Genomic DNA, 24,471 nt, shown 5'->3' with positions numbered 1-24,471 from the left:
TGGGCGACAAATAAGCTACTGTTCAAGTATTATTAATACTTTATTATTTTCTTGGGCATTTTGCAAATCTGAATATAATTGAATTATCAAAATTTTTAAATGTGCGGTTTTGACTTAGTAGGAATCATTTTAACTGTCAAATGGCCATATCAAGAACCTGAGATTATATTTTACCATCCCCCGAGCTCCTTTTCTATATTAAATGAGAAAAATGTTATTCAAACCAAGGAATGCTTTGGACATGAATGCTCTAAACTTGCACCTTTGATTCTACCATCTGACTCAGCATTATGGAACAAAATGTCCGATTTAGTCATTGAGTCCAAAGATTTTCAGCATAGATTTGTTTTCTTCCCAAGTTCAACAATCCATACAAAATCCTTAAATCAAGCCTTATTTAATAATAATCAAAAAAAGATTAATATAGATAATAGAAATCTCGAGTTGGATAAATTTATCGAAAGTTTCTCCGTAACATTAGTATTTATTGCATCAACTTTGATAAACTATGAATTCATAGAAGAAAAGCTATTTAGAATTACAAGTACTCTTTTATCATGTGAAATTGCCAATAACTTTATTTCTGTAGAAATTTTGAGGTCCAATGAAACTTCGTTCGAGTATTTGAAGAATTTATATAAGAGTTTCCAGAATAATAAAGGTGGTGCGTCGATTGGAAGTGAACATATTAACTTAAGTGGGTCTGAAAGAAGTAATTTGCAGGAGCATATCTTTTCTATAGTTGAGAAAAACAATAGGCTTTCGAAAAAGCTTATTAAATATTTTACGAGATTAAAAATTGATTGCAATGATTTTACAGTAACGCCATCAAAACCACACCATTTTTTTTCTTCAATCGATAATAATTGCCTCCAAAACCCTGTAGAGAGTTTATATGATAAATTAACTTTTTATATTGATAAGTCTAAACTTTCTAATATATATAAAGAAAATGAACTTATAAACGAAATTTCGAATATTGCAGACCCACACTTATCCATCAGGGATATTTCAGTTGAACTTTTAGAACAACCATCAAATATTTTGAAGGTTTGCCAAAAACTGATTACTAAAAAAGTTGCAAAGGTTTTGGAAATAATAAGATATGACAAAGTTTATGTAATTTGCCCTGATTCGATAAAAACTCAAGTAAATAGATTTAACTTAAAATACAAAGATATTATTGACTGGAAAGGATGTAACCCACTTATATTGATTAGCTCATTTTTTTGTAATGGAAAGAAACTTTGCGATGTTAGAAGTGAGCTTGTTGAATTCTTCCAAAAATTTACTAGAGAAAAAAGAGCATCTGAGCATTTAATTTATTATCCATATGAATCCTCTGATAAAATATACTCTTCTAATCGCGATGAAGCATTAAAAACAGTAAAATCCATAATTTCATGGCTATATGTAAACGGCTGTATAGAAGTTAAATACTCAATCGACGCGCCGAATGACAATATAGACCTTTTTAAATAAATTCGTCAGAAAGAGCAATTGTAACAATGACAATTAATCAATTAAAATTTTTTGAAAATATCCGTGAAAAAATTACAAATAACAGAAACTATTCTCTTCTTACTAAGGCGATCAAAGCAGATGCAACATTTGAGTGGACTAGGGTAAGTTAAGTTTAATTACTCACTAAACAAGAAAATCAAATTTTCAGGACGAAGTTTCTCTTATAACCTATTGGATTCTCCAAATTTGTGCACTTTTATTTGGTGTAGGATGTGGAATATTTGGACTTAAGGGTGCCACAGTTCTTATTTCTGCAATACTTGGATTAGTATTTATTGGAACCACATATCTTAATTTACTTGATATTCCAGAAAGAATTTTAGATCCTACAGAAATTGTCATAGAAAATGTTGCTACATGTCTAGTAACATTTATTCTAACATGGACTACAATGTATACGCTAATTCATAAATAGAATCGTTTTACGACAATTAATAACTTTAGAAATATCTAGTAGAATAGTATTATTTTTCTAATTTATATTGATTTCTAGTAAAATTTAAGACATAAATGCGTTAATAATATAAATATTTACATCTCATTAAAAATACGCGATTTTTTTCTCGAGGGCAGAAATTTTTTTCTGCGTCTGAAGGAAAATACCGGATTATTATTTAGGTCTATGAAAAATGTTTAAAATATATTTAAAAATACGGCTCTAAAAATATCTATCCTAAGATCCAATATAACTTAATTTACATCCATTGTATATGATAGAATTGCCACATAAGAATGAACTCGAACTATTATAGGCACGAACTTTCAAATTTGGTTTGGATACAACGGCTAAGAAAGGGCGAGAAAAAAGTTGATGAAATCTTAGAATCATTTGTACAACAGGATATGAAGATTTGGAATCCTGGGAAGTATCTATTTTCACCAAAAATTGCAATTATTTTGTTCTTAATTGGTGGCGTCTTTCATGCAGTATTTGCAGCATTTTTCTTTTTCAATTATAGAAGCAACTCATATGTAGAGTATATTAGTGAACCGATACAAAAGAACGTAAGCAGCCTAATATTCAATATAGAGAATGATATTACTGGGCCAGTAAATATAAATATATATATAGATAACTTTTATCAAAATTTCCGATCCTATGTTCAAAGCAGGCCTTCAGATATTTTCCCAGGTTTTACTTGTGGGACAGCAAAAACAATTACTTACTTACGCCAAGTTCGTGGAAACACTCTTGATAACTATATAAATAAAATCCAAGTAGAAAAAATTGATGAAACTGGTGAAGAAGTACCCCTGATACCATGTGGATTGTCATCCATCACGTTTTATAATGACAAATTTGAGATATATATGTTAAAAGAGGATGGCAAAAAAGAATTGCTTAACGTTGAAATTGACCAGTTATCACTGAAAAATGATTTTTCAATGTTTGCAGTCCCATACAACAAAATGATGTGGATAAAAACCACAGACATACATTACAGAATCTGGATGCATGGTGCATGGCTTCCCAGCTTCAAAATGGTTTGGGGTCAAATACCTCATGGATTAGAAAGGGGAAAATACGAGATTAAAATGATTGATAATATGTGGCCAGCAGAAAATTTTAACTCGAAAAAAAGATTAGGAATTGAAAGAGTGTCGTTTCTTGGTAGTAAAAATATTAAAGCAAGCTATTTCTTCTTGATTTGGAGCGTATGGTTATTCACAATATCTTTTTTATTTATTTTTATGTTATCTTGTCCGTGCAATACATTAAAAATTATATTGAGAAGCTTCTTAGAATCGATATAACTAATATACTACATCCCACTCAATTTCATTGTCGTCTTGCTTAGAAGCTATTTCTCGACTCGAACTAAAATAAAGAAGAAAATATAAGTTAAAAATTATTATAATATTTGTGATGATTAAATATATATTTTTTATAATGCTACTTTCATGACTTGAAAAAACTTTTTTCGACATACTACACCCCAAAAAATAACACATCTTTTGAAAAATATAACTTGTAAGAATATATTCCCGAACTTTATTATTATTACTTGAGTTTTTTGTCTGATTTATAACAAATAATATCGCCGATATGTTGAAGAGCACTCCTGAAAGTATACTAGCGATACTCTTTACCATTGAATTATCTGACCAAATATTAAAACAATATATAACCCATGAGAAAATGAAGTACCAACACCAATCTCTGAACGTAGAAATTTCAGTTAGCAAGCCAATTAAGGGCAATAAAATGCATAGCACAATTGTCTTATCTTGTTCAATCAAAAACATCCTTGAAATTATATCAAATTCCCTATTTTCACATGTTATTATTCCAAATAGAAATACGGAAAAAAAAAATATACAACTATTGAGCAATTTATTCTGATTAATAAAAGCATTCTGTTTGTTAGATTCAATATCCAAATTTTGATGATTAAACTCGTAATCATTAAATTTAACTATTTGCTTTACTTTCCCATCACTCATTTCATTGCTTTTTAGCGTTAATATGCATTTATTCTTGAATACTATTATTAAATTAACAAGTTTTGATAAGACCGGCTTTAGCAACACAGCTAAAGTAATAATCATGATTTGTGCTATAAATATACCGTTACCTCCAATTTTGGATATTTTATCAATAGATTCGGTTTTTGATATAATTTGTGTACTTCTTAAATAGATTATGTTTTGCAATTCTGTAAATTTGTTTTTGCCAAAATTAGTGTATTTATCAACTGTATTAAATAATAAAATACAAAGGAATATACAAGACATTATTACGCATCTAGTTACAAGTAGCCCATTGTAGCTTTTAATTCCTCCATAGCTATTTCTTCTCCAAAGTTCATAGTATACATTTAATAACTTCTTACTACTGTCAATTAATGGCAGAATATATTCATCTTCATAATATTCCTCTGAATCTAAACGTATTTCTCCATACTTAAAAATAGGCCAGAGAACTCCTAAATTTAAAAAGTCAATTGTAATTCCAACCATTAAAATGTTTTTCTCAATGCACACTAAATTAATAAGAATTAAAATTGAAAGACAAATTTTCAAACTTCTGGAAGACTCAATATCAATTAAGACTCCACAATATAAAAGTAATAGCATCCACCCAAATAAAGCTAAGAAATCATCACATTTATTTCCATCAATCTTTATCAATGTATATATCAATAATATAATGTTTATTACAATTAGTAATGCCACTATAACTGTTTTAAATATTACTTCGCTATGCCAGAGCTTTGAAAAACGGTAAAACTGAAGCTTGGCACTTTTTCTTGAAATTATATTCTTACTTAGATGCATATTTTTTAATATCATGTAGTTCGAAACTCATATTTTGAGTAAGTAGGTTATTTGTGTGTGCACACTAAGGTAGCGCCCATTTTGACACGTCAATTTTGAAGAAAAAAAGTCGGTATCACTATATTTAGACTTAGGGTTATTTCGTATAAAAAATAGATATATTACTAAGATAAATATATGGCTGAACATTTGCTTAAAGAAATTATTTTTTCTCTTAGCAAGAAGGACTATGTATGGATAGCTTGCTCTTTTTTATCATTTTTACTTGTTAATTATTACATCACTAAGTGGATATGGGGCAGCAATCTTACATCTTCTCAAAATGAAGGTAGTACTCGAGGCCATGAGATTTTAACAACAATTAATACAACAGACAACCAAAAACTCAATAATAGTTTAAAAAGAAAAATTAGAATTGAAGAGCTTGCGAGCAAGCAGTTGATAAACGCTAAACAAGCAAGAAAACACAGAAGAGAGGCGTATGAAGCTAAACAAAGGCTAAAGGCAGTGAAATGTGAGCTTCATGAAAATAAAATTAACAAAAAAGTTCTTGAAAAGCTGTCTGAGAGGAAAAAAGCGCTAATATGTGAACAAAAAGAATACGAGAAATGGAAGCTCAAGATAAATATTGATGAAACTGGTAATGAATTCGAATTCGGAGATGAAGATCTCAACAGTGAATATGAAAATCTAAGCAAATTTATAAATGCGATAACTAGGGAAAAGATCACTAATATCAACGATTTAAGCGTTGAATTTAATATAAGCATTGAAGACGTCATTTCCAGAATTAACCAGCTTGAGGAGCAAAAAATCATAGATGGAGTAATTACAGACAAAGGGCAATATATATTTATAAGCGAACAGGAGTGGGAAGGCATTAACTTTTGTATTAACAAAAACGGAAAAATATCTAAGTCAAAAGACCTTACATTAATTTGCAATGATGTAATAGCCATGTAATATATTTATTGTTGCGGGCTCCCACGATTTTCAAAGACAACACTCCCTTCCCCCCCCCCCCCCCGAAGACATCAAGCTTTCTCCACGTAACTATCACTTTGATTATTTTGTGTAAGTGATTTAAAATTTGTTTAAAATGATTAAGAAAGCCCTAGTTTCAACTATTGTTCTTGCATTTGCCCTCATCAAGGATACAAGATCTCAGGATGTTATTCTGGAAAATAGCAATGGGAACATAACTGAATTGGATAAAAATAGCTCGATGGAAATCATGTCAAATTTTACGTACTTCAATGCTTCATATACCCCTCTAGTCTTGCCGTTTGAAGTACTTGATCTTAACATGTCTGTGCATAGAAGCTTGCGTGCAAAGAAGGAGCAGAGAAAATATAATTGTTCTTTCAATTGTATTATTTCTGACTTGGATGGTTCATTAGCTGGAGTTGGTTCGAGCTATATTGCTGAATCAAATTCAATGATTTTCGGAGACATTCTCTCATCTAATATTAAATTTTTCCCTGCTACTGGTAAATCATACACTAGCTCATTGAAGTTTATTACAAACGGTCTTAAGAACTCTGTATTTACCGGATTTCCAGGAGTATATTACAATGGTGCTCTTGTCTTTGGTCCAGGTGGCATTAAGGATGTATTATACGAAACCAGGATTAATTCCGAAGATGCATTGGAAATTGTTAAGTATGTTAAGAAATTTGCAGTATCTAATGAAAAGTCTTTAAGATTTGAATCAAATAGAAACGGAAATTCTAAGTATGCAAAGATTTCTAATAATGAAGAGAAGGATGACGAATCTGCTGATTCGCTACGTCTATTGAACATCGCAATTGAGAACTCTAATGGCCTATTCGTTGATGGATTTGAGGGCGAAAACATGAAGGAGTATATGAGCCAAGAGATTGATAGCATGGTTCATAAGGGTGTTAACTTGTCTAAATTTTTGGAACCAAGAGAAGGTGAAAAGATTAAGGGAATATTCAAGATTGTCATAGTGGAGGACCCTGATGTGCTCCTTCATTTAAGAGAGCATTTGGAGACGTTTGTCAAAATGTTTGGCTGCAAAATCTACAGGTCAGTACCAAATGTATTGGAAATTGTCCCTCAAAACGCCTCCAAGCTGAATGGTGCTAGACTCATCTTGAAGAAACTCAAACTCAAATTCCACCAAGTAGCATATTTGGGTGACGGTGAAAATGACTTGGAGATAATGTCTAAAGTCGGTTTTCCTATCGCAGCTATGGGTTCAACCCCTGCAGTTTCTTATGTTTCTAGGGCTGTCCAAACGTTCTCCCCAGAAACTAGTTTTTCTAGTTTAATTGGTGAGTACTGCGAGGCAGAATGTAGCAAAAAGAAACTTAATTAATCGATAAGCTTTGCATAAATTGAGTTGTGTACTCATATATAAAGATTGAAGCTGATACGTGAACATTAAGCGATCTTATTATCCCATATTGAGGGATTTCAATGCACTGATCCACAATCGAAACAATTTCAGAGGGTATACCTTCTTTCTCTTTCCCTAAAATCAAAACAGACTTTTCTGGGAAGACGCATCCTTTAATGGAAATACTAGAGGACGTTTGCTCCAATCCAAATATCTTGTATCCTTCCATCCGCTTCCTCTGAACGTATTCTTTGATCTTTGTAGGTTCCAGCTCGTTTATTGGCAGCCATTTCTCTGCTGTAACAGAGATTTGTCTGAAAATAGGGTCGTTCATAACTTTCTTGCTGCTCAACAGTAACTCATTGGCGCGGAAGACCTCGCAGGTCCTAGTTATTCCTGCTATATTTGGAACTTTGTCAACAAGGCTTCCTATTACTATTAGCCCTGATCTATTTAACAGCCGGTTATCCGACCTCCTTGATCTTGGCTCACCGGAAATGAGGCTATCGTAGTGTGGAGGTTCGAATTTTAGTTGGTAGTTATGAGACCTCTGAATTTCTATTGCGTTATGCTCTTCTTTCTCTTCTTTTTCTTGTGCGTAGTATCCGCTCATCTCTTTGCATATGATTTTCTTCAGTAGATAGTAGAGACTCCACGAGGGTCTAAGATCTCCAAATATCAAATGGGAGTTCAATATGTATGTTTCGCATTTATCTTGCATTGCAAGTAGCTCCTTTTCAAAGTTGGTTTCATAAATATCGGTACTGCCATCCAATTTGCCTAATATTGAATCTAAGCATGATGAACAATTAAAGAAATTTTGGGATTCCTTTTGATCCGAGAACTCTACCAAATTATCTCGCGGAATAATATTTTCTACTGCACAATATTTAATTGGTTTCCAAATAGTCCAAACTATTGATAAATTCTTTAGCATCTTCAAGATATCATGATTATTGAAAATACTATTAACTAAAGTTCTCATATATTTTGATTCTTCTAAAATAAATAAATTAAGTAAAAATATTTGTTTGGAAGTATCTAGCTTATTACTCGCATAATATCTTGAATTTCGAATTATCTCTATTTTAGCCTTAGTTTCTTCAATTTTGAGGGCACTTTTAAAATCAATCGCTAATGAATGAATATTTTCAGTGTCTGAAGAGAAGTAACTTTCAAAAGACCTTTGTAAAATTTCAAAAACGTAATTATTATTATATGCATCATATAATGTATATAGAACAACATTTCTCAAAAGGGATGAGTTTGATATTGAATAGCTGGCAAACAAATTAAAGAACGAAACGTACTTATCAAGAAATTCAATATTTATTTTAATCCATAAATCTCCTTCAAAAGCAAAAATATCGCTAATTACTTCCGTTTCAGAGTTATCGTTAAATGGCAGAGGAGAAACATCTTTCAAAAAATGTATCAAATAGCTTGAAATGCAAAGATAAGAATAAATTACTTGCGTATGATTGTTAATATTGTTTGAAAGGCCTTCAATAATGTACTCAATGCACTTTTTTGGAAAATATACGACAATATTGCAGCCAAACATATCAATATACTGCCTAACATCTGGATTATAAAGGTATTGTAGATGCTTGAAGTAGAATCCAATCAAATAATTAACAAATTTGTCTTCGCTTGAATTTAAAATATTTATTAAACAACAAATCGACTGCCAAATATTAATTAGAAATTTATGATGGTTGCTATTTGGCAAGGGAGGGAATTTTTTTGCATTTTTGAAACTATTTTCGGCTTCATTAATTAAAAAGCAATTTGAAATATTTAAATCAGTTGTATTTACTTGAATATTTGTTAAAGCCAGCTTATCTTGAACTGACGCTGGAATAGCACCTTCTAATTTTTTTGTCAATAAAATAATTATCATTGAGATGAATTTTATTAACGAATCATGTTTTTTCGAATTCGAATCTTCGATAAGATTTGACAGATAAATAATTGTTACATGTCTTAAAAAACTACCACTATCCTCATATATCTTACATCTTCTATAAATATCAATCATTTCACTTATTCCAACATTATTCTCTATAGAAAATTCTTGAAATCTCACTTTGCTTCCGTCAATTAACCCTTGCTCTTCAAAAACGATCAATTCAACTAAAATATTTGCAAATATAATAATATTACTAAGACTTTCTGAATCGATTTGAATCATGTTTCTTGAATATTTAAGAGATTCTTCAAAAATATCTTCATTGCAACTTTCAATATAGTTTTTGATTAAATCCAATAAAGGGAAAATAAAAAACCGTACATTGCCGTTATTTAATTTAATACAAGAGTAAAAATGGTTGGCCACCTTATTTATCAAGTAATGTCTTTCAAACAATATTGTGTATTCTTTTTTTGTCAAAATTGAATTAAAAATTGTGAATAAATTATTTCTATAGATTCCATTATCTATCAATTCATCGCAATTTTTAATTATTAATTCAAATATTTTATTCAAGAGTTGAGAAATGAAGTTTTCTTCAAAATTATAATAATTTTCAATGCAAACAAAGCCAAGCAATTGTTCCATTAATAACCATATATAAAAACTATCAAAGCCACAGTGTTCAATCTCATAAAACAATATTTCTGTGATGTGTTTGAACCAATCTGAAAGAGATCCCTTTGCATACAAAAAATTATCTCCAGAGACTTTTAAGCTTATAGAATAATAATAAATATCATTTTCTACTAAACTGAAAGCTTCATCTGCATTTTTTGAAATAATTAAATTAACTAACTGAAACTTTAATTGAGATATAAGATTAAAAAAATCACGGTAATTTGAAGGGAATAATTGAACAAGTCTGTTCCCCCTAATAATATTATTATATTTACTCGAGTAATTTTCTGGAAAGCCTAACGTTAAAAATGATGATTGTATTATGCAATATTTGTCATTGCTTATGGAATGTATATCAATTATATCGTATAAAAAATTCGTTCTTCTGGCTTTATCCCAAATAATTAAATTTTGGTTGTTCATTAACAAATTTGATAACATTTTATTGCTTATTAACAATAAATTATTAACAATGTCAAAAATATTCTGTATCGATGAATATTTTCCAACTTTTTGCAAATAAATCAGACACTTTAATATCATTGCAAAAGAAATCTGTGAATTAATATTTGATTTTATTCTATTTAAAAGTGTGTCAATATCGCTTATTACTAAAATGCACCAATTCCATAATTTTTCCAGATAAAAATTATAGGAATCACCTTTTAATATTGATAACAAGTGAATATCAAGCCAAAGCAAGTCGATATCAATAAAATTATTTCCATCAGAGTTTTCGAACAAAATTTTCATTTTTTCGGAAATCTCAATTATCTTGTCATTCATACTACTATTTAAATTATACATTTCTTCGCAATTATAATATGAAGAAACAAATACAACATGACTTTTAATTATTAGACTCGAATCGCTAAAAGATCCAAAGATTTGTTTTAGCCTCCCAAACCCAACTCCTAATTGAAATATATTAAACCATGTTTTTGATGAAGTTAATATTTCAGGATCAAAACAAGAATTTATAACCAATTTATGTTTTATAATATTATTATATATAACTGCATAAATCTCATTTGTAGAAAACAAGTATTCAGGGATTATCCCCAAAAATAAAATAAGATTTTTTATTAATTCATCCGTAGAAAATTCGTTACAAACAAAATAATTTAAGATAATTTCTAACCATTTGGAATAAACTTCACGTCTCAATAATATTGGAACAAATTTAATGATTGGTATCGAAATATCAAGAACTTTAGTAAATAATTCTTTTGGGATAATAATAGATTCTTCGAAATCTTTGTGTTCTTGAAAAGAATATTTGTTGGCTATATCTTTCGATACATTTGTTTTAATATTACATGAATTAAAGTTATGGAACAAACTCTCAATCTTAGTAACATTAGTTCCTTCTGATATATTCATGGAATCATTGAAAAGATATAAGTTATTCCTTGTACCGATTGTTAAAGGGTAAATTAAAACACGAATTGGCGTAAAGGCTTTGATATTGCATGCAATGTATTTCAAATACTCATTAATCCATTCAATCTTGACCCTTAGTACGCAATAAATAAATTTCAGGAAAAGCTCTTCTATCTGAAGGCTGATTTTATTGTTAAGTGATGAAACAATATATCTTAAATATTCATTAAAAAATGTATTGCGCTTTATCCAGTTGGGTAAATTCTTGGGATTCTTAATTGCAAGGTTAATAGTATTAAAAGCGACAAATTTCCGAACGTTCAAATTCTCATGATTGAGCCCAATTTCTATTAAGCAATCTATCCACCACTCCTTTTCTAAATTTTGAAGATCGAACAATAATTTTTCAAATTTATCCCAATTAGTTTTTAATAAGTGAATACTGAAATTTTCATAGCAATCTAAAATACAGATAAATGATTTTACGTTGTTTAAATGATGGTTTTTATCAGTAGCATTGAAATTATTAAGATTTTTCTCTATTAATAATGTTTCTAACTTTTCCAATATAAACCTTGTACTTTTTCTTATTTCAAAATCTTTGCTAGTGATTCCTTGAATTAAGGATTTTGTGAATTTATTATAGCCAAAAATATATCCATTAGAAATAAAACATTCGATTAAGCCAGGAATTCTTAAAGTAAAAACAAATACTTTTATATTTATATTACTCTCGAATAATTTAATCATATTTCCAATAAGCTTACTTGCCTGATCTACGAAATCACGATTTAAAAACATTGGGAATAATAAATTTTGAGAATATTCCAGCTTGGAAACAAATGAATTGATCAAGAAAATAGAACCATCATTTTCATAAACCTCGGAAAAATTCTGAATGATTTTATAAATAATTGTGTTGAATGGTAAATTAAATTCAGGCTCAAATTGCATTTTATAACAAATATAAAAAATTAATTCAGTTAATGATTCAAATCCACATTTGTCTTCATATACTTCGTTAAACAAACTTCGCCATTTATTTATAACTATGTCAAATTCTGAAAAATTTGAACATAAAACATTGAAAATGATTTCATTGATTTGATCTTTGATTATTTTACATTTTATTTTGGGAAAATTAATTAAAAAATCCTCTAAAAATAGTTCTCTGAGGGAGAGTTTTATACGTTTAGATATGAGTTTTAATATGTAAATGTAACAGAGAAACTTTTTTTGAAACTTCAAATAATCTGTTTCTCTGACAAGTCTTAATATGACATCATACAGTTCCAAAGCAGATTTATTAATAGATTGTTCATACTGAACTTTTAATAGTACATCCAAAGCGCCGATTAGAGTATTATAATCGCTTCCAATTTCCTCAAGGTTTTCTACCAATTTTTGAATTTGCTCTCTCATTTTGTTACTTAAATAAAGTTATAGAAAAGAAAATTAGAACCGCTCAATTTGTGAGGTATCGTTACTAGCGCTATTTAAACTTAAGAGTTTTATTTGCTAACCAATTTAACAAATTTTTCATTAGCAATGCTAGCATCTATTTTTAGTTCCCTTAGGAAATACTCATTTTTAGCAAGAGCAAATAACTTTCAGTTGAAAGAAAGAAAAATGAACTTTTCTTTTTTATTCAATAAAAAAACACTTGCTTCATCCAAGCTGTATAGGTTTGCAAAGTTTTCCACATCATCAATAATATTAAGTGGCATAGTAACCATTTACTCTTTTGTGAATTTTGGTTACTATTTGAAAGATTCAATTAATTGGAATCCAAATTGGGATGGTAATTATAAACATGAAAACAAGAGAAATGGTAAGGTTGTAAGTGATAATGCACGCAAGTGGCACCAAAATATACTAGTTAGACATGCCCAGTATATAACGTCTGCTGCAAAAGATGAAGAGAAGGTACTAACCGATCTTGGGAAAGAACAGGCGGAAGAAACTGGCAAATATCTTTCGCAACAGTATGGAGAAAAGGTAAATGCAATTTATCACTCGAATTTAACAAGGGCTAAGGAAACAGCAACAATAATTTCAAAATACTTTCCTGGAGTAAAGTTGATCGAAGATCCCAATCTGGCAGAAGGAGTTCCAATTGCTCCCAGCCCTTCTGTCAGCGGATTTAAACCAACTATAGGAGAGATTGTAAAAGATAAGGAAAGAATAGATAACGCATTTAACACATACTTCTCTAAGAATGGAAAGTCATTTGGAGATAATGTAGACATTATTGTTTGCCATGGTAATGTAATTCGATACATGTTTTGCAAGGGACTCCAGTACCCCACAAGCGGTTGGCTTAGATTAAATCACTTGAACTGTGGCGTAACTAGAATGTCTATCTCAACAGATAGCCTTGTTATTTGCAGTGGCCTAGGTGATGGTGGCCATTTGAGACCTAGTATCCATACATATAATTAGAAGGCTACATGCCAAATGATTCTTTCGATTAAATCTTAAAGTTTTTTTTAATTTCATCACTAGGTTTATTATACCGCTCTCAAGATTGATACAGAAGTGAATATCCAAAAAAACCGCCTCAGGGCGCGGGCTGTGGGTTAAAGGGGAGACGATGGTTGTCCAGATTGCAGCGCATGTCTTTGTGCAGTTGTTATTGTGGTCAATGCAGTTCCAATTGAGGGTAGTTCTATTTGAAAGGAGATAGTTTATGAAAGGTGCTGAGTGTGTTATTTCATTAAGTTTTCAGGTATTTGATAAACGACAGGATTATTCAGGTAAAATTGCTCATGATCTAATGCATCATTGTAAATTGTGCACTTTATAAGATACTATTTAGATTGAATAACATTTTAAAATTAAGGTATTGAGAGATAATTATTTCAAGCTCTCTGAAGAGTATCGCCAATACTGGTCATTTTTATTGGGTTTTGTATCATTCTGATACTCTATGTTTTTGATCTACGAAATAGATCGACTTTTATTTTTGATACAGGTATATTTGTTGGTGATACCTACAAATAAATTATTTCAAGATAAGTCAAGAGATATATGGCATTTATTTGTGACTTTTTATGAGCAGTTATTAATATGAAATCGCAAATTGAAACTAATCGAAATATGAATGGTGGGTCCATTGCTATTCCTCTTATTGAAAATATTATTCAAAGCAAAGATGAAAAGCTAGTTAAAAGGAGCAATATTTTGACTAACTTAACATCCTGTGATATATTATCTGATGATCAGTCTCTCATTGGCACAAGAACTTTATCTGGCGACTCTCAATGCCTTGAGAATTATCCTTTTCTTAATATGTTAGGACAACAGCCATTAAATAATGTTATATCGGGTGATCGTATATTGATAGATTCAGTGCGAAATGTAGGTGGCGATGGTAATAGTGAGGGAGACATGATTTTTGGATATAAAAATACCAGGTATTTTGATACTGAAATTCAATCAATGAAAAATATGGATAGTAAACTTAAACAAACAAATGAGAGGAGGGCAGGAAGGCCACCCCTAGACAGGTCTGATTACTTTTGTCAGATTTGCTCTGCTACAAAAACTCCTCAGTGGAGATATATTTCGGTATGTTCGGTCGAATCAAAGTTAAGGGTCTGTAATGCTTGTTGGATGAAGCAAAGAAAAAAACGTGATGGTAAATGTTTACCTTTACAGATAGGTATGAACAATAATTTGAATTGTTCAACTATTGGGCTATTAAAAACACAAAAAATAGGAATGAATAAGGAAAATTATGATTCTCAAAGGCAAAGTTATTCAAGAGGAATGGGCGGAGTGGGATATAAAATAAGTGGAATTGTTGGTAAAAATTTAGTGGCAAACGGTAGAAATGTTTCAATAATGAATAATGCAGTTAACAAAGACCGTAAAGCTATCTCTCATGACCTTACTGAAAATTTGAACGCTTATGTTCCCAATGATAACTTGAAAAATGATCCAGCAAGTTGTAATCTTAATGCGGCGATTAATAATGGCCAATGCATCAAACCAATCTCATTTAGGTCATCACCTTACTCGGCGAGTTCGAATCTAGCTTGTTCTAACTCTACATTTGATTGCCAAACATGCGGTAATAATCAGCGATGTTATTGTTCTTCAATAATTGGGTTTCAAGGCATTTCATTAACGAATACAGTTACCAATGATATTCCAGAAGGATCAGGGAAGTTAGTTTCTGGCTCAAGCGAGGTAGGATTACATTGCGGTTATAGTAATATTTCTATTGATAAACCTTCAATTGATGTATGCAGCCAGGCCAATACAACCGGAATGAATTACAAAAATAGCAGTTCAAAAAGCTCGCTGTTAGAAATAAACAATCACTGTGCTCAAAATATTTTTATTGATGGTAACAAATTAACCGAAACTCATGTAGATGAAAGGCACAGCTTTGCAGAAAACTTTTCAATCAGTGAGCAACTTTCATTCGATGTTAATTGCGGTTTGAACACTGGCGAAAACAATATAATGGTAGGTATCGAAGAATCTTATGGAGGAAATTGCTTAAAACTGAATGTTGTAAGTAATGCAGAGGAAAGCCCTATAAATAGTATACACCAAAGTCCAACGCAAAGTTCAAGTATTGACTCATATCCAAGTCGGATTGGAGGTAAATTGAGCAATAGTGTGTTATCCAGAAAGTGTTCGGATAGCAGGAATAGCATGGTTTCTGGTAATAAGTTTTCTGTTTCAACGCCTGTCCATCATCAAGCATCTACCACAGTTTCGCCTAACACAAATTACTGTAATATTTCTTCTTATACCTCCTCTCCATGCCAGTCTTTCTCAACCTATGATGGACCATTTTTAGAAGATCCAAACAAAACAATGTATATTTCTTCTGGGACATACTTTTATTCTAACACTGAAACAAGCCGATGGAGCGAAGAGACGACCGTACAATCTTCGGTAGGGTTGAGTTCTTGTGTTGGAAATTCCAATAGTACGGAAAATGAGGAAAAGGCGGAAACGCTGTCATCCTTCCAATTGGATCAGGACACCCATAATACCTTGTCTCAGAATAACGAGCAAATAGAACATGATCAAGTGAATTATACAATCTTTAACAAGCACTTGGTTGCTACAGAGTCATGGAATTGTGATTATTTAAACATTGATATGTTTTGTATTCCAACAACAGATAAAAATCCAATAAGCTCTGAAGCTTCGACCTCTGTCCCTCATTATTCAGTTGGTTCAAAGTTCTTTAATTCATCTGTATCTTGTACCCTTCCAACTGTATACTCTGCAGAAGTTCAGCAAGAAGATGAAAGCTCAAGTCAAAATGATTGTAATTCCTGGGACTTTGATTCCTCATCAATTTCTTGCATTGACACATGGCAAAATCCCCTTTGGTATGACTCATATTCTAATGGATTCTGTAAGCTATCTTAACTTTTCTTTGTAGGATGTAGGTTGTAGATTTTAGTAGCTTTTGAGCTTTCATTTCTATAATAAATGTATATTTTCTACCAATTTTTCATGTATTAGTGGGTTATTTGGCATGTTATCGAGGTTCCCACGAAATTATGGCGGGTTTAACTAGTTGCATGCATGAAAGAAAGAAGTGGTAAATAAATGATTGCATGCGACTAGAATAATATTAATGAATTTTCATCAAATTAATGAGAACTTAGGTTTGATCGGACACGTTTCAAATGTATTTAGAAGGAAAATATGAGTAGCGCACAAAGTCATTTCGAAAATGGAGAAATAAAACATGATGTAAGTTGAATTTTGTACTAATTACGAGTAATTATTAAACAGTCACTAATAAACAATAGGGGGGCGCAATCGATCAAGATTTTATTAAAAAGTTCGCAATGTTTATTAATATCCTAAACACTTCTCAAAATAATAAAGAAACTGTTGCAGATATCCGAACTATAAATGAAGTAGAGAAAGATTTTCTGGGGAATTCGATATTCCAAGGTTGCACTCAAACAAGCGATTATATATTTAACACGCAAGAAAAATTTAATTCTAATTTACTTGAGAAGGCAAATAATTCCAATGATTACAATAACCATAATAATAGCGCGAGCCCGGTTGATGAGTTAGGGAATCAAAATTGCATTTCACTAGAAGCGTTAAAGGGAAAGATGAGCCAAGATGTAACTTTCGATTCCGATTTCAAGAACAAGTCAAAAAACAATTTAGATTTAAACTGGCAAGAAGGAAAGGTATCTATAAAAAAAGGTAAAATCAAGGTAGAATGCAATTATGCATTTACTCCAACTAAATCCAGTTTGAGAGTGAGATGTATTTATTGCAAGAAAATTTATTTTAGTGTCAAAGGATTTATAAGCCATAGAGGAAGATGTATTTATTATAAAGCATTCCAAAATACTCAATACGAAAGTATTTCTCAAAATTGCAAGAATAGTAATTCAAATAAGTATTTATCAAATAGTAAAGAAAAATCACTTCAAAACAATCAAATATTAAATTCTTTAGTGGATACTCAATATACTGAGAATAGTCAATACAATTCAAAGATTAATTCTGGCTTTCAAAGCTCAACAAATGAAGATACAACTCTATTTAATTACAACTCTGACAATAGATTTCATTTTGACGATAAGGAAATGGATCATTTAAGTACATACAATACACTAAGAAAAGTAATTAATGGAAATAATCACATTTTTGAATTGGAAAAAAGTTCTAATTTAAATTCGAATAAATCCGAATCGAGTAAAAACTCAAACGGAAAAATAGAGAATACAAGTTTTTACAATGATAAAATAGATGTTGAGAACTTCAAGATGTATTTATATGCAGCAATTTCTTGCCTTCCTAAGTATATTGTTGCGAAAATACTAAAAAGAAGAAATCCAGGTATTTCGATTTCTATTGATGAAAAATCCGAAGATATTACAAAAGAAGAACTAATTGACATGATATTCGCTGGAATTGGACAAAAAGTTCTTCAAAACAATTCAGATTTAAAAGGCGAGACAAATGAGAAATTACTTGAGCAGAAAAACTTGTTAAATAATTTACGGTGTGACAAAACGGAAAAAATAGAATTAGAACTCGAATCAATAAAGTCGGAGAGCAATTCTATTAACAACGATATAAAAGACGAAAACTTTCAATTAAATATTCCTGTATTTTTTAGGCATTCATTACCCAAAGATTCAGAATGGAAGTGCTATATTTGTAAGGTTCCAAGAAATGGGAAAGAGAGTATGAATATGTGCGTAAATTGTGGATACATATATCACCTGACATGTCAAAGCCAGGCGAATAAAATCACAAAAAATGATTGGTTTTGTGACTATTGTAAAGCCCATGGAAATAAGCTTAAACCAGGGTCAAAATTTCAAATCGGTGAGTTAGTATGGGTAAACTATAAGTGTACATTTTGGCCTGCTCAAATAATGGAGTTTTCCAAAGAACAATTTGAAGTATTTATTTTTCATATTGAAAAGAGAATAGAAAAAAGTTCAAATGAAATATTACCTTGGTCAAAGGGAATTATATCAATAGATGGACTTGCTTCAAAAGGAACTTTTGTTCGTGAATCTACGTCAAGTATTATGCATTGGCAATCGGTTTATAAAGCAATTAAGTATTATTTGAATTCTTTGAGGTCAAAACAAAGGAGATTACCGCAAATAAAAAAAAAAAATAGTTCAAATGAATTTAAAATAGATAATAAAAAAAAAAAAACTGATGTAATGGTATCTAACAACTCAAACTCTGAAACACGAGTTTTTCACCCAATACCTAGCGGAATAAATGATGGATTAGAACAGCATTCTAATGAAATAAGCCTTCTAGATGTTTCGTCTCATTAATATACAAAATAATTGTTAATATGAACAATTTTTCATGAATGACTTCAAAGAATTAGAACTTAATGATTTAGGAATTATTTGCTAAATTTACTGAAATAAAAGTATCTGCATTAAATATTCTTGTAATCCTTTTTTACTTTTGATAATTTTTAACGCAGAAAATATTTACATGAGTACATGCATGCATAATTTACGTAGTAAATAATTAAATATTTAAGATATCAAAAAAATACAAATGCTATGCTTGCTTTTATTTATTATAATTATCAGTATCAACAATGAAATTTCGCTTAGCTGCTCAAGCTCTATTTGGAAATCAGGCTACTCTGTTTTAAAGCCAAAAACAGACGATAGAAGCTATAAAAACATCACTTTAGAAAATGGAATTACTGCACTGCTGATAGAAGATAAATTTTCAGAAAAAGCAGGTTTTACTGTTGGGATAAAAGTTGGATCTTTTAATAATCCTGTTTATGCTTTGGGATTATTTCATTTAATTGAACATGTGCTTTTTTTGGGGACAAAAAAGTATCCGGCTCCTGAAAGCTACGATGAATTTATGGCCCAACATGGTGGAAAAAACAATGCATATACTTCAGAAGAAAGAACAATCTACTTTAATGAAATTGGGGAAGAGTACTTGGAAGAAGGATTAGATCGCTTTTCACACTTTTTTATAGATCCTTTATTTTATGAAAATGTTATTGAAAAAGAAATTCATATAATAAATTCAGAGCATTTGAAAAATATTCCCAATGAATTTGATCGTCTATTTCATATGTTAAAAACTCACACAAATAAGCCAATGTCACAATTCACAACAGGAAATATTGAAACATTGGTTGACATTCCAAATAAATTAGGGATATCAATCCCAAGACTACTTAAAAAAATGTATAAAAAATATTATTGTGGAATAAATATGTTTATTGTTTTATCTTCAAAGAGAAGTTTAACAGATCAGGAAAAATTATTACAAAAATATTTTTCTGGAGTTTTAATCGATAATGATGGACAATGCGAATTCAGTTCACTAAAAAAAGAGCATGGCATTTTGAACAAATCCATAATTGATCAAAAATATTTGAGTAAGAAGATCCACGTAAAATCTCTCGGCGGACGCGATTTACTGTGGTTAATTTGGTCATTTCCAGCTCGTTTAATTTCTCCTGTCAAACAGCCGTTGATTTATTTATCATATATTCTTAATTCTAAACAAAAAAACTCACTCTTCTGGTTTCTACAAAAAAACAATTATATAACAAATTCAAACTCAGTATATGAAAATTATACATTTGGTAGTATTTTCATCTATCAATTGGAATTAACATCAGAAGGGTTAAAAAATCAATTCGAAATAATTGGTTTAATTTATAAATATATCAACAAATTAAAAGAAAGCAAAGAATTATTAAAGGTTTATCAAGGAATAAGATCATTAACAGAGAGAGAGTTCATCACAAACACAGAAATGTTAGAAAGTTCACCTATGCATTCCACATCAGAAATTTGTTCCAAGATGATTCAATACGGAGTTCATGCAGCATTAAGTGGAGATATTCTAATCGAAGATGTTGATGAAAATTTAATTTACGAGATTTTGAATGCTATTTCGCCATTTGATACTTTATTTTTAGTAAGTGATGAACAGGAATTTTCAGGAACTTATGAGAAATTTTTTCATGTTAAGCACGCTATTGAAGACATTCCCATAAAAACATTAAATGCTTGGAAAAAAACAAAATTTAATGAGCGAGAAGAAAACGAAATAAAATTACCAACTCCAGAAAAGTGTTCGCCAATTAATTTAAGAATAATTCAAGAGGTAGAAGATTTATCAACTCCGCAAAGGTTAGATTCCATGTTAGCTAATATTTGGTGGAATGGTCCTGTAAAAAAAAGTCATAAAATCGGAATAAAAATACTTCTCAAGTTTCCAAGGAGATATAATAAAGGAATTGAAACTCAAGTTTGGGGAGAAATTATTACGTATATTTTAGATACTTTGATTAAAGAAAAAATTGAGAGGTATAGTGAATGCGGAATGTCATTTTATATAGAATGGGATGTCGAGGGTATCTTAATAAGCATAGATACATTTGGGTATTCAGATGATATCGACATTCTTTTGAACGAAATAGTTGCATCAGAAATTGCAAATATTTCTAATTTTGATTGCAGCATTTTGAATGAAATCATTGCAGAGCTAAATAATTCTAAATATGCTTTTAATTCAGAAGATACAACATATTCTAAAATTATGTTAATAATTAAGTCATTGCAAACCAATGGAGAATACACAGAGTGGGAATATAGAAACTTTATTAACAGAATGTTCGTTGAAATAGAAAATCAAAATCCCAGCAAAAATAGACATAAATTTATTTCATTCATACTTGAATATACACAAACAATTTTGGGTTCAAGTTCAAATAAAGGATACAATAAATGCGAATTGTTTAATAGTTGGGCATACAAGCTATTACATAGACAATCAATTATTGCATATTTACAGGGAAATATTTCCAAGAATAAATCTTTGTATCTAATTGAGAAGTTTGTATTAAATAGCAAAATTTTATCACTTAATGATAAATATTCAATGAAAAAAAAAATCCACAAACTTACAAGGCCGATTGATATTGCCTTAATAAATCCAGTTTTTGAGGATATTAATAACACTGTATTGGCATTTTACCAGTTTGGAGTCCCATCTTTTGAAGAAAAATTACATTTAATGGCATTACAGCCAATTATTCAAGGATATATTTATGACAATTTGAGGACAAACAAACAATTAGGATATATTATTTTTGCAAATATTGTTCCTATAAGTAGTACCAGGTTGTTGGTTGTAGGAGTTGAGGGAGACAACAATAATTCAGTTGAAAAAATTGAGTCGATTATACGTAATACATTATACGAGTTTTCAACCAGAAAGCTAGGAAATATGGAAAGTCACATGTTTGAAGATATTAAAAGCGCATTAATACAAGAAGCAAAATCAATAGGGAATTCATTTAATCAGAAGCTTAACCATTACTGGGATGAAATTCGTTACGTAGGCGACCTCTCAGAAAGTTTTAATCTACAAAGAGCAATAGATTATATTAATAATAAAATGACTATTGAACACCTCTACAACACATTCAGCAAACTGATCAATTCTAAAGAACGTACAAGGTCTCATTCAACAATAAAGGCTATTTACTACTCCAAAACCTCACCAGAGTTTAAGAAACAAGAATTTATTGATAAATATATGAACAGTGCGTTGAGCATAGCTCGTATGTCTTTGAAGGAAGACGATTTCTATTAAAATAAATAAATCATACAATTCAATGGCACTTTAATAATTATAATTTAATTATGAAATTTGATTTTGAATATAATATACTATTTTAATGTAGAATCTTGTTCATTATAAAGTCGAAATCTAACTCGGAACTTTAATTAGCGAGTGAGAAAGTTCACGAATAATTTCAGGAGAGATTAAATAATGATATTGGTTTTTGACAAGATCATTTAATCTATTAATTTGGTCGGATGAAAACTCGTATTTGTATCTTTGAACAAATACCAGCAGAGTTTTATGCCAAGTTACAGGTAAAATACTATTTGTTTGAACGTTTGTTGAATTTAGGTTGATGTTATTTTGTGAAAATAATGGTGAAGAGTCATTATAATGCAGGAATTTTTGGTCAAATTTGGTAAAATTATCAACCAACTCATCAATTACTTTCTTAGGCATTGAATATTTCTTACATAGCAGAACCATTATAAAATGTGTTTGACATGTATTCCACACCTTAATTTGTGAGAGCTTGATAATTGCAGCAGCAGTATGAAGAACAGGAATACTAACTTTACTTAATACACTCCCAATAATTATGGCTTCTTTGATTGTACAAGACTCATCTTCTGCAAGGGGCAATAAGATACCTTTGAACCATGCAGCAGGTTTAAACATAGCTTTTTTAAGTGCTTGGTAATAATGATAATTCAGTTTGCCATAATTTTGAGATATATTCGTTCGAATAGTAGGATATAAAATTTTTGAATAGAATTTTAGTGAGTCTTTTGGGGATAGATTTGAAGAAAAAATTCTTACTGCTTCATTCATTGCATTTGGAGACCAATTGTGTGGATTAGTAAGAAATACAACTTCCTCCCAATTTTCGAGTTTCGGAATAATACTAAATGCTTTTGGAAGTTTTCCAGATTTATATTTGGTAAGCCATTCACCGATTAAAGTATAAACTTGAGTTACCTTTTCGGGAATATTAGAGTTTTGACAACTTTCAGATATTTCTAAAGGTTTTCTATCTGAACTCTTCTCACGTAGCTTAGAAACAATAGTGTCTATGAAACCCGTTTGATTTCGAATGCTTTGACTTGAATGATTTTCATTTTCATAATTTTTTAATAAATCATTCCAATAAGAATTATCCAGTCCCATATCATCAGCCGTTCCTATTCCACTTTCATCAATATATATAAAACCGGCACTATCAATAGGAAGATTAGATTTTTCTTCAGATTCATTTGTTTCTTCGTAAATAATATGTTCCTGAATTTCATCATCGTAGAAGTCATTAAGCTGTCGGTTCGCCTCGTTCAAGATTTTTTTTCCAATATTTTTTGGCACTTCAGAAGAAAATTGTTCTTCATTAGAAAGGTTATCATAAAGGGAGTCATGGGAAGAATCTATTGGTTTAATTTTTCTTGGTTTTGAGTATGGGCAACTTGCAGACTCAATATCTACATGTAGAGGATTTCTGTTCCTAGAAGGCTTGTTTTTACTCTTTTTAAACTTTGGCATTGCACGTATTTAGAAGATTTAAGGGGAATATTAGCGTTTCAAATTCAATATATCAATTACCTTTATGTATAATAACTGACTTAACTTTATAGATACATTCATTTCACTTGCCCAGAAATATTTCAGGACAAGTTGATTAATTGTCACAGCTGACAAAATAGATGAGTTACCGAAGAGGCGGCAACTCAATACCGCCATGTGCTGAGACAAATGTTAGTTTTATTTTTAAAACGTATATGTTTTATTAAAACGATTGCTATTTAACTATTATTAGTTCTTATTGACTTCAAAATAATAATATTGCAGCGTTAAATCAGAGTTAGCGAAGTCTTAATTGGGCAAGCTTTGAATTGTAACAATGACCTCATCTATTTCAACAGGAACCGTAGTTGGCTTGAATACCGGCTTTATTGTGACTAAGAGACCACAACGACCCAGACCAAGTTCGCGCAAGGGAAAGCTTTCTGCAAGAAATGCCTTGGTTAGACAGGTAATTCGCGAAGTTGCAGGTTTCGCACCATATGAAAAGAGAATGATGGAATTATTAAAGGTTGGGTCTGCATCGACAGCTAAGAGAGCAATGAGATTTGCTAGAGCACGCTTGGGGACTGAAAGAAGAGCCAAGAAGAAGCGAGATGAACTTGTTGATATTATTCAGCAACAGAGAAAGAGAGCAGCATAAGCTGTTAAATTA

General features: G+C 30.6%; 13 protein-coding genes across 13 annotated transcripts; 10 read left to right on the top strand and 3 right to left on the bottom strand.

The window, feature by feature from the left end:
* Window positions 1-99: 99 nt before the first annotated feature.
* On the top strand, window positions 100-1,482 carry cgd1_1780 (hypothetical protein; the record flags this gene model as incomplete). Its single annotated transcript, XM_628018.1, has 1 exon — window positions 100-1,482. The coding sequence occupies one exon, from the start codon at window positions 100-102 to the stop codon at window positions 1,480-1,482; it is 1,383 nt and encodes a 460-aa protein (XP_628018.1).
* Window positions 1,483-1,651: 169 nt separating this feature from the next.
* On the top strand, window positions 1,652-1,939 carry cgd1_1770 (putative Rab5-interacting protein; the record flags this gene model as incomplete). Its single annotated transcript, XM_628017.1, has 1 exon — window positions 1,652-1,939. A coding segment is annotated over one exon (288 nt), but the record flags the coding sequence as incomplete, so codon positions are not given.
* A 317-nt stretch (window positions 1,940-2,256) lies between these two features.
* cgd1_1760 (Cdc50p like membrane protein, 2x transmembrane domains) lies at window positions 2,257-3,279 on the top strand (the record flags this gene model as incomplete). The annotated part of the gene is made up of 1 exon (XM_628016.1): window positions 2,257-3,279. The coding sequence occupies one exon, from the start codon at window positions 2,257-2,259 to the stop codon at window positions 3,277-3,279; it is 1,023 nt and encodes a 340-aa protein (XP_628016.1).
* cgd1_1750 (predicted membrane associated protein with 10 transmembrane domains) lies at window positions 3,280-4,818 on the bottom strand (the record flags this gene model as incomplete). Its single annotated transcript, XM_628015.1, has 1 exon — window positions 3,280-4,818. One exon carries the CDS (start codon window positions 4,816-4,818, stop codon window positions 3,280-3,282), a length of 1,539 nt encoding a protein of 512 aa, XP_628015.1.
* Window positions 4,819-4,980: 162 nt separating this feature from the next.
* On the top strand, window positions 4,981-5,766 carry cgd1_1740 (hypothetical coiled coil protein; the record flags this gene model as incomplete). The annotated part of the gene is made up of 1 exon (XM_628014.1): window positions 4,981-5,766. The coding sequence occupies one exon, from the start codon at window positions 4,981-4,983 to the stop codon at window positions 5,764-5,766; it is 786 nt and encodes a 261-aa protein (XP_628014.1).
* A 136-nt stretch (window positions 5,767-5,902) lies between these two features.
* Window positions 5,903-7,147, top strand: cgd1_1730 (haloacid dehalogenase family-like horizontal transfer into apicomplexans, signal peptide; the record flags this gene model as incomplete). The annotated part of the gene is made up of 1 exon (XM_628013.1): window positions 5,903-7,147. The coding sequence occupies one exon, from the start codon at window positions 5,903-5,905 to the stop codon at window positions 7,145-7,147; it is 1,245 nt and encodes a 414-aa protein (XP_628013.1).
* cgd1_1720 (tRNA (Gm18) ribose methylase; trm3p; SpoU superfamily - SPOUT methylase) lies at window positions 7,140-12,566 on the bottom strand (the record flags this gene model as incomplete). Its single annotated transcript, XM_628012.1, has 1 exon — window positions 7,140-12,566. The coding sequence occupies one exon, from the start codon at window positions 12,564-12,566 to the stop codon at window positions 7,140-7,142; it is 5,427 nt and encodes a 1,808-aa protein (XP_628012.1).
* Window positions 12,567-12,692: 126 nt separating this feature from the next.
* cgd1_1710 (phosphoglycerate mutase) lies at window positions 12,693-13,586 on the top strand (the record flags this gene model as incomplete). Its single annotated transcript, XM_628011.1, has 1 exon — window positions 12,693-13,586. The coding sequence occupies one exon, from the start codon at window positions 12,693-12,695 to the stop codon at window positions 13,584-13,586; it is 894 nt and encodes a 297-aa protein (XP_628011.1).
* A 627-nt stretch (window positions 13,587-14,213) lies between these two features.
* On the top strand, window positions 14,214-16,544 carry cgd1_1700 (GATA type DNA binding domain fused to an AT hook; the record flags this gene model as incomplete). The annotated part of the gene is made up of 1 exon (XM_628010.1): window positions 14,214-16,544. The coding sequence occupies one exon, from the start codon at window positions 14,214-14,216 to the stop codon at window positions 16,542-16,544; it is 2,331 nt and encodes a 776-aa protein (XP_628010.1).
* A 428-nt stretch (window positions 16,545-16,972) lies between these two features.
* Window positions 16,973-18,955, top strand: cgd1_1690 (PHD finger containing protein; the record flags this gene model as incomplete). The annotated part of the gene is made up of 1 exon (XM_628009.1): window positions 16,973-18,955. One exon carries the CDS (start codon window positions 16,973-16,975, stop codon window positions 18,953-18,955), a length of 1,983 nt encoding a protein of 660 aa, XP_628009.1.
* Window positions 18,956-19,172: 217 nt separating this feature from the next.
* cgd1_1680 (insulinase like protease, signal peptide) lies at window positions 19,173-22,274 on the top strand (the record flags this gene model as incomplete). Its single annotated transcript, XM_628008.1, has 1 exon — window positions 19,173-22,274. A coding segment is annotated over one exon (3,102 nt), but the record flags the coding sequence as incomplete, so codon positions are not given.
* Window positions 22,275-22,391: 117 nt separating this feature from the next.
* Window positions 22,392-23,777, bottom strand: cgd1_1670 (bystin/ S.cerevisiae En1p like adaptor domain; the record flags this gene model as incomplete). The annotated part of the gene is made up of 1 exon (XM_628007.1): window positions 22,392-23,777. One exon carries the CDS (start codon window positions 23,775-23,777, stop codon window positions 22,392-22,394), a length of 1,386 nt encoding a protein of 461 aa, XP_628007.1.
* Window positions 23,778-24,135: 358 nt separating this feature from the next.
* Window positions 24,136-24,459, top strand: cgd1_1660 (60S ribosomal protein L36; the record flags this gene model as incomplete). Its single annotated transcript, XM_628006.1, has 1 exon — window positions 24,136-24,459. The coding sequence occupies one exon, from the start codon at window positions 24,136-24,138 to the stop codon at window positions 24,457-24,459; it is 324 nt and encodes a 107-aa protein (XP_628006.1).
* Window positions 24,460-24,471: the final 12 nt, after the last annotated feature.

This window comes from Cryptosporidium parvum, chromosome 1 (assembly GCF_000165345.1).
Source record: "Cryptosporidium parvum Iowa II chromosome 1, whole genome shotgun sequence".
In the NCBI taxonomy this organism is placed as follows: Eukaryota; Apicomplexa; class Conoidasida; order Eucoccidiorida; family Cryptosporidiidae; genus Cryptosporidium; species Cryptosporidium parvum.
Note: the sequence above shows the minus strand (reverse complement) of the source record. Positions and strands in the feature narration are given on the sequence as shown.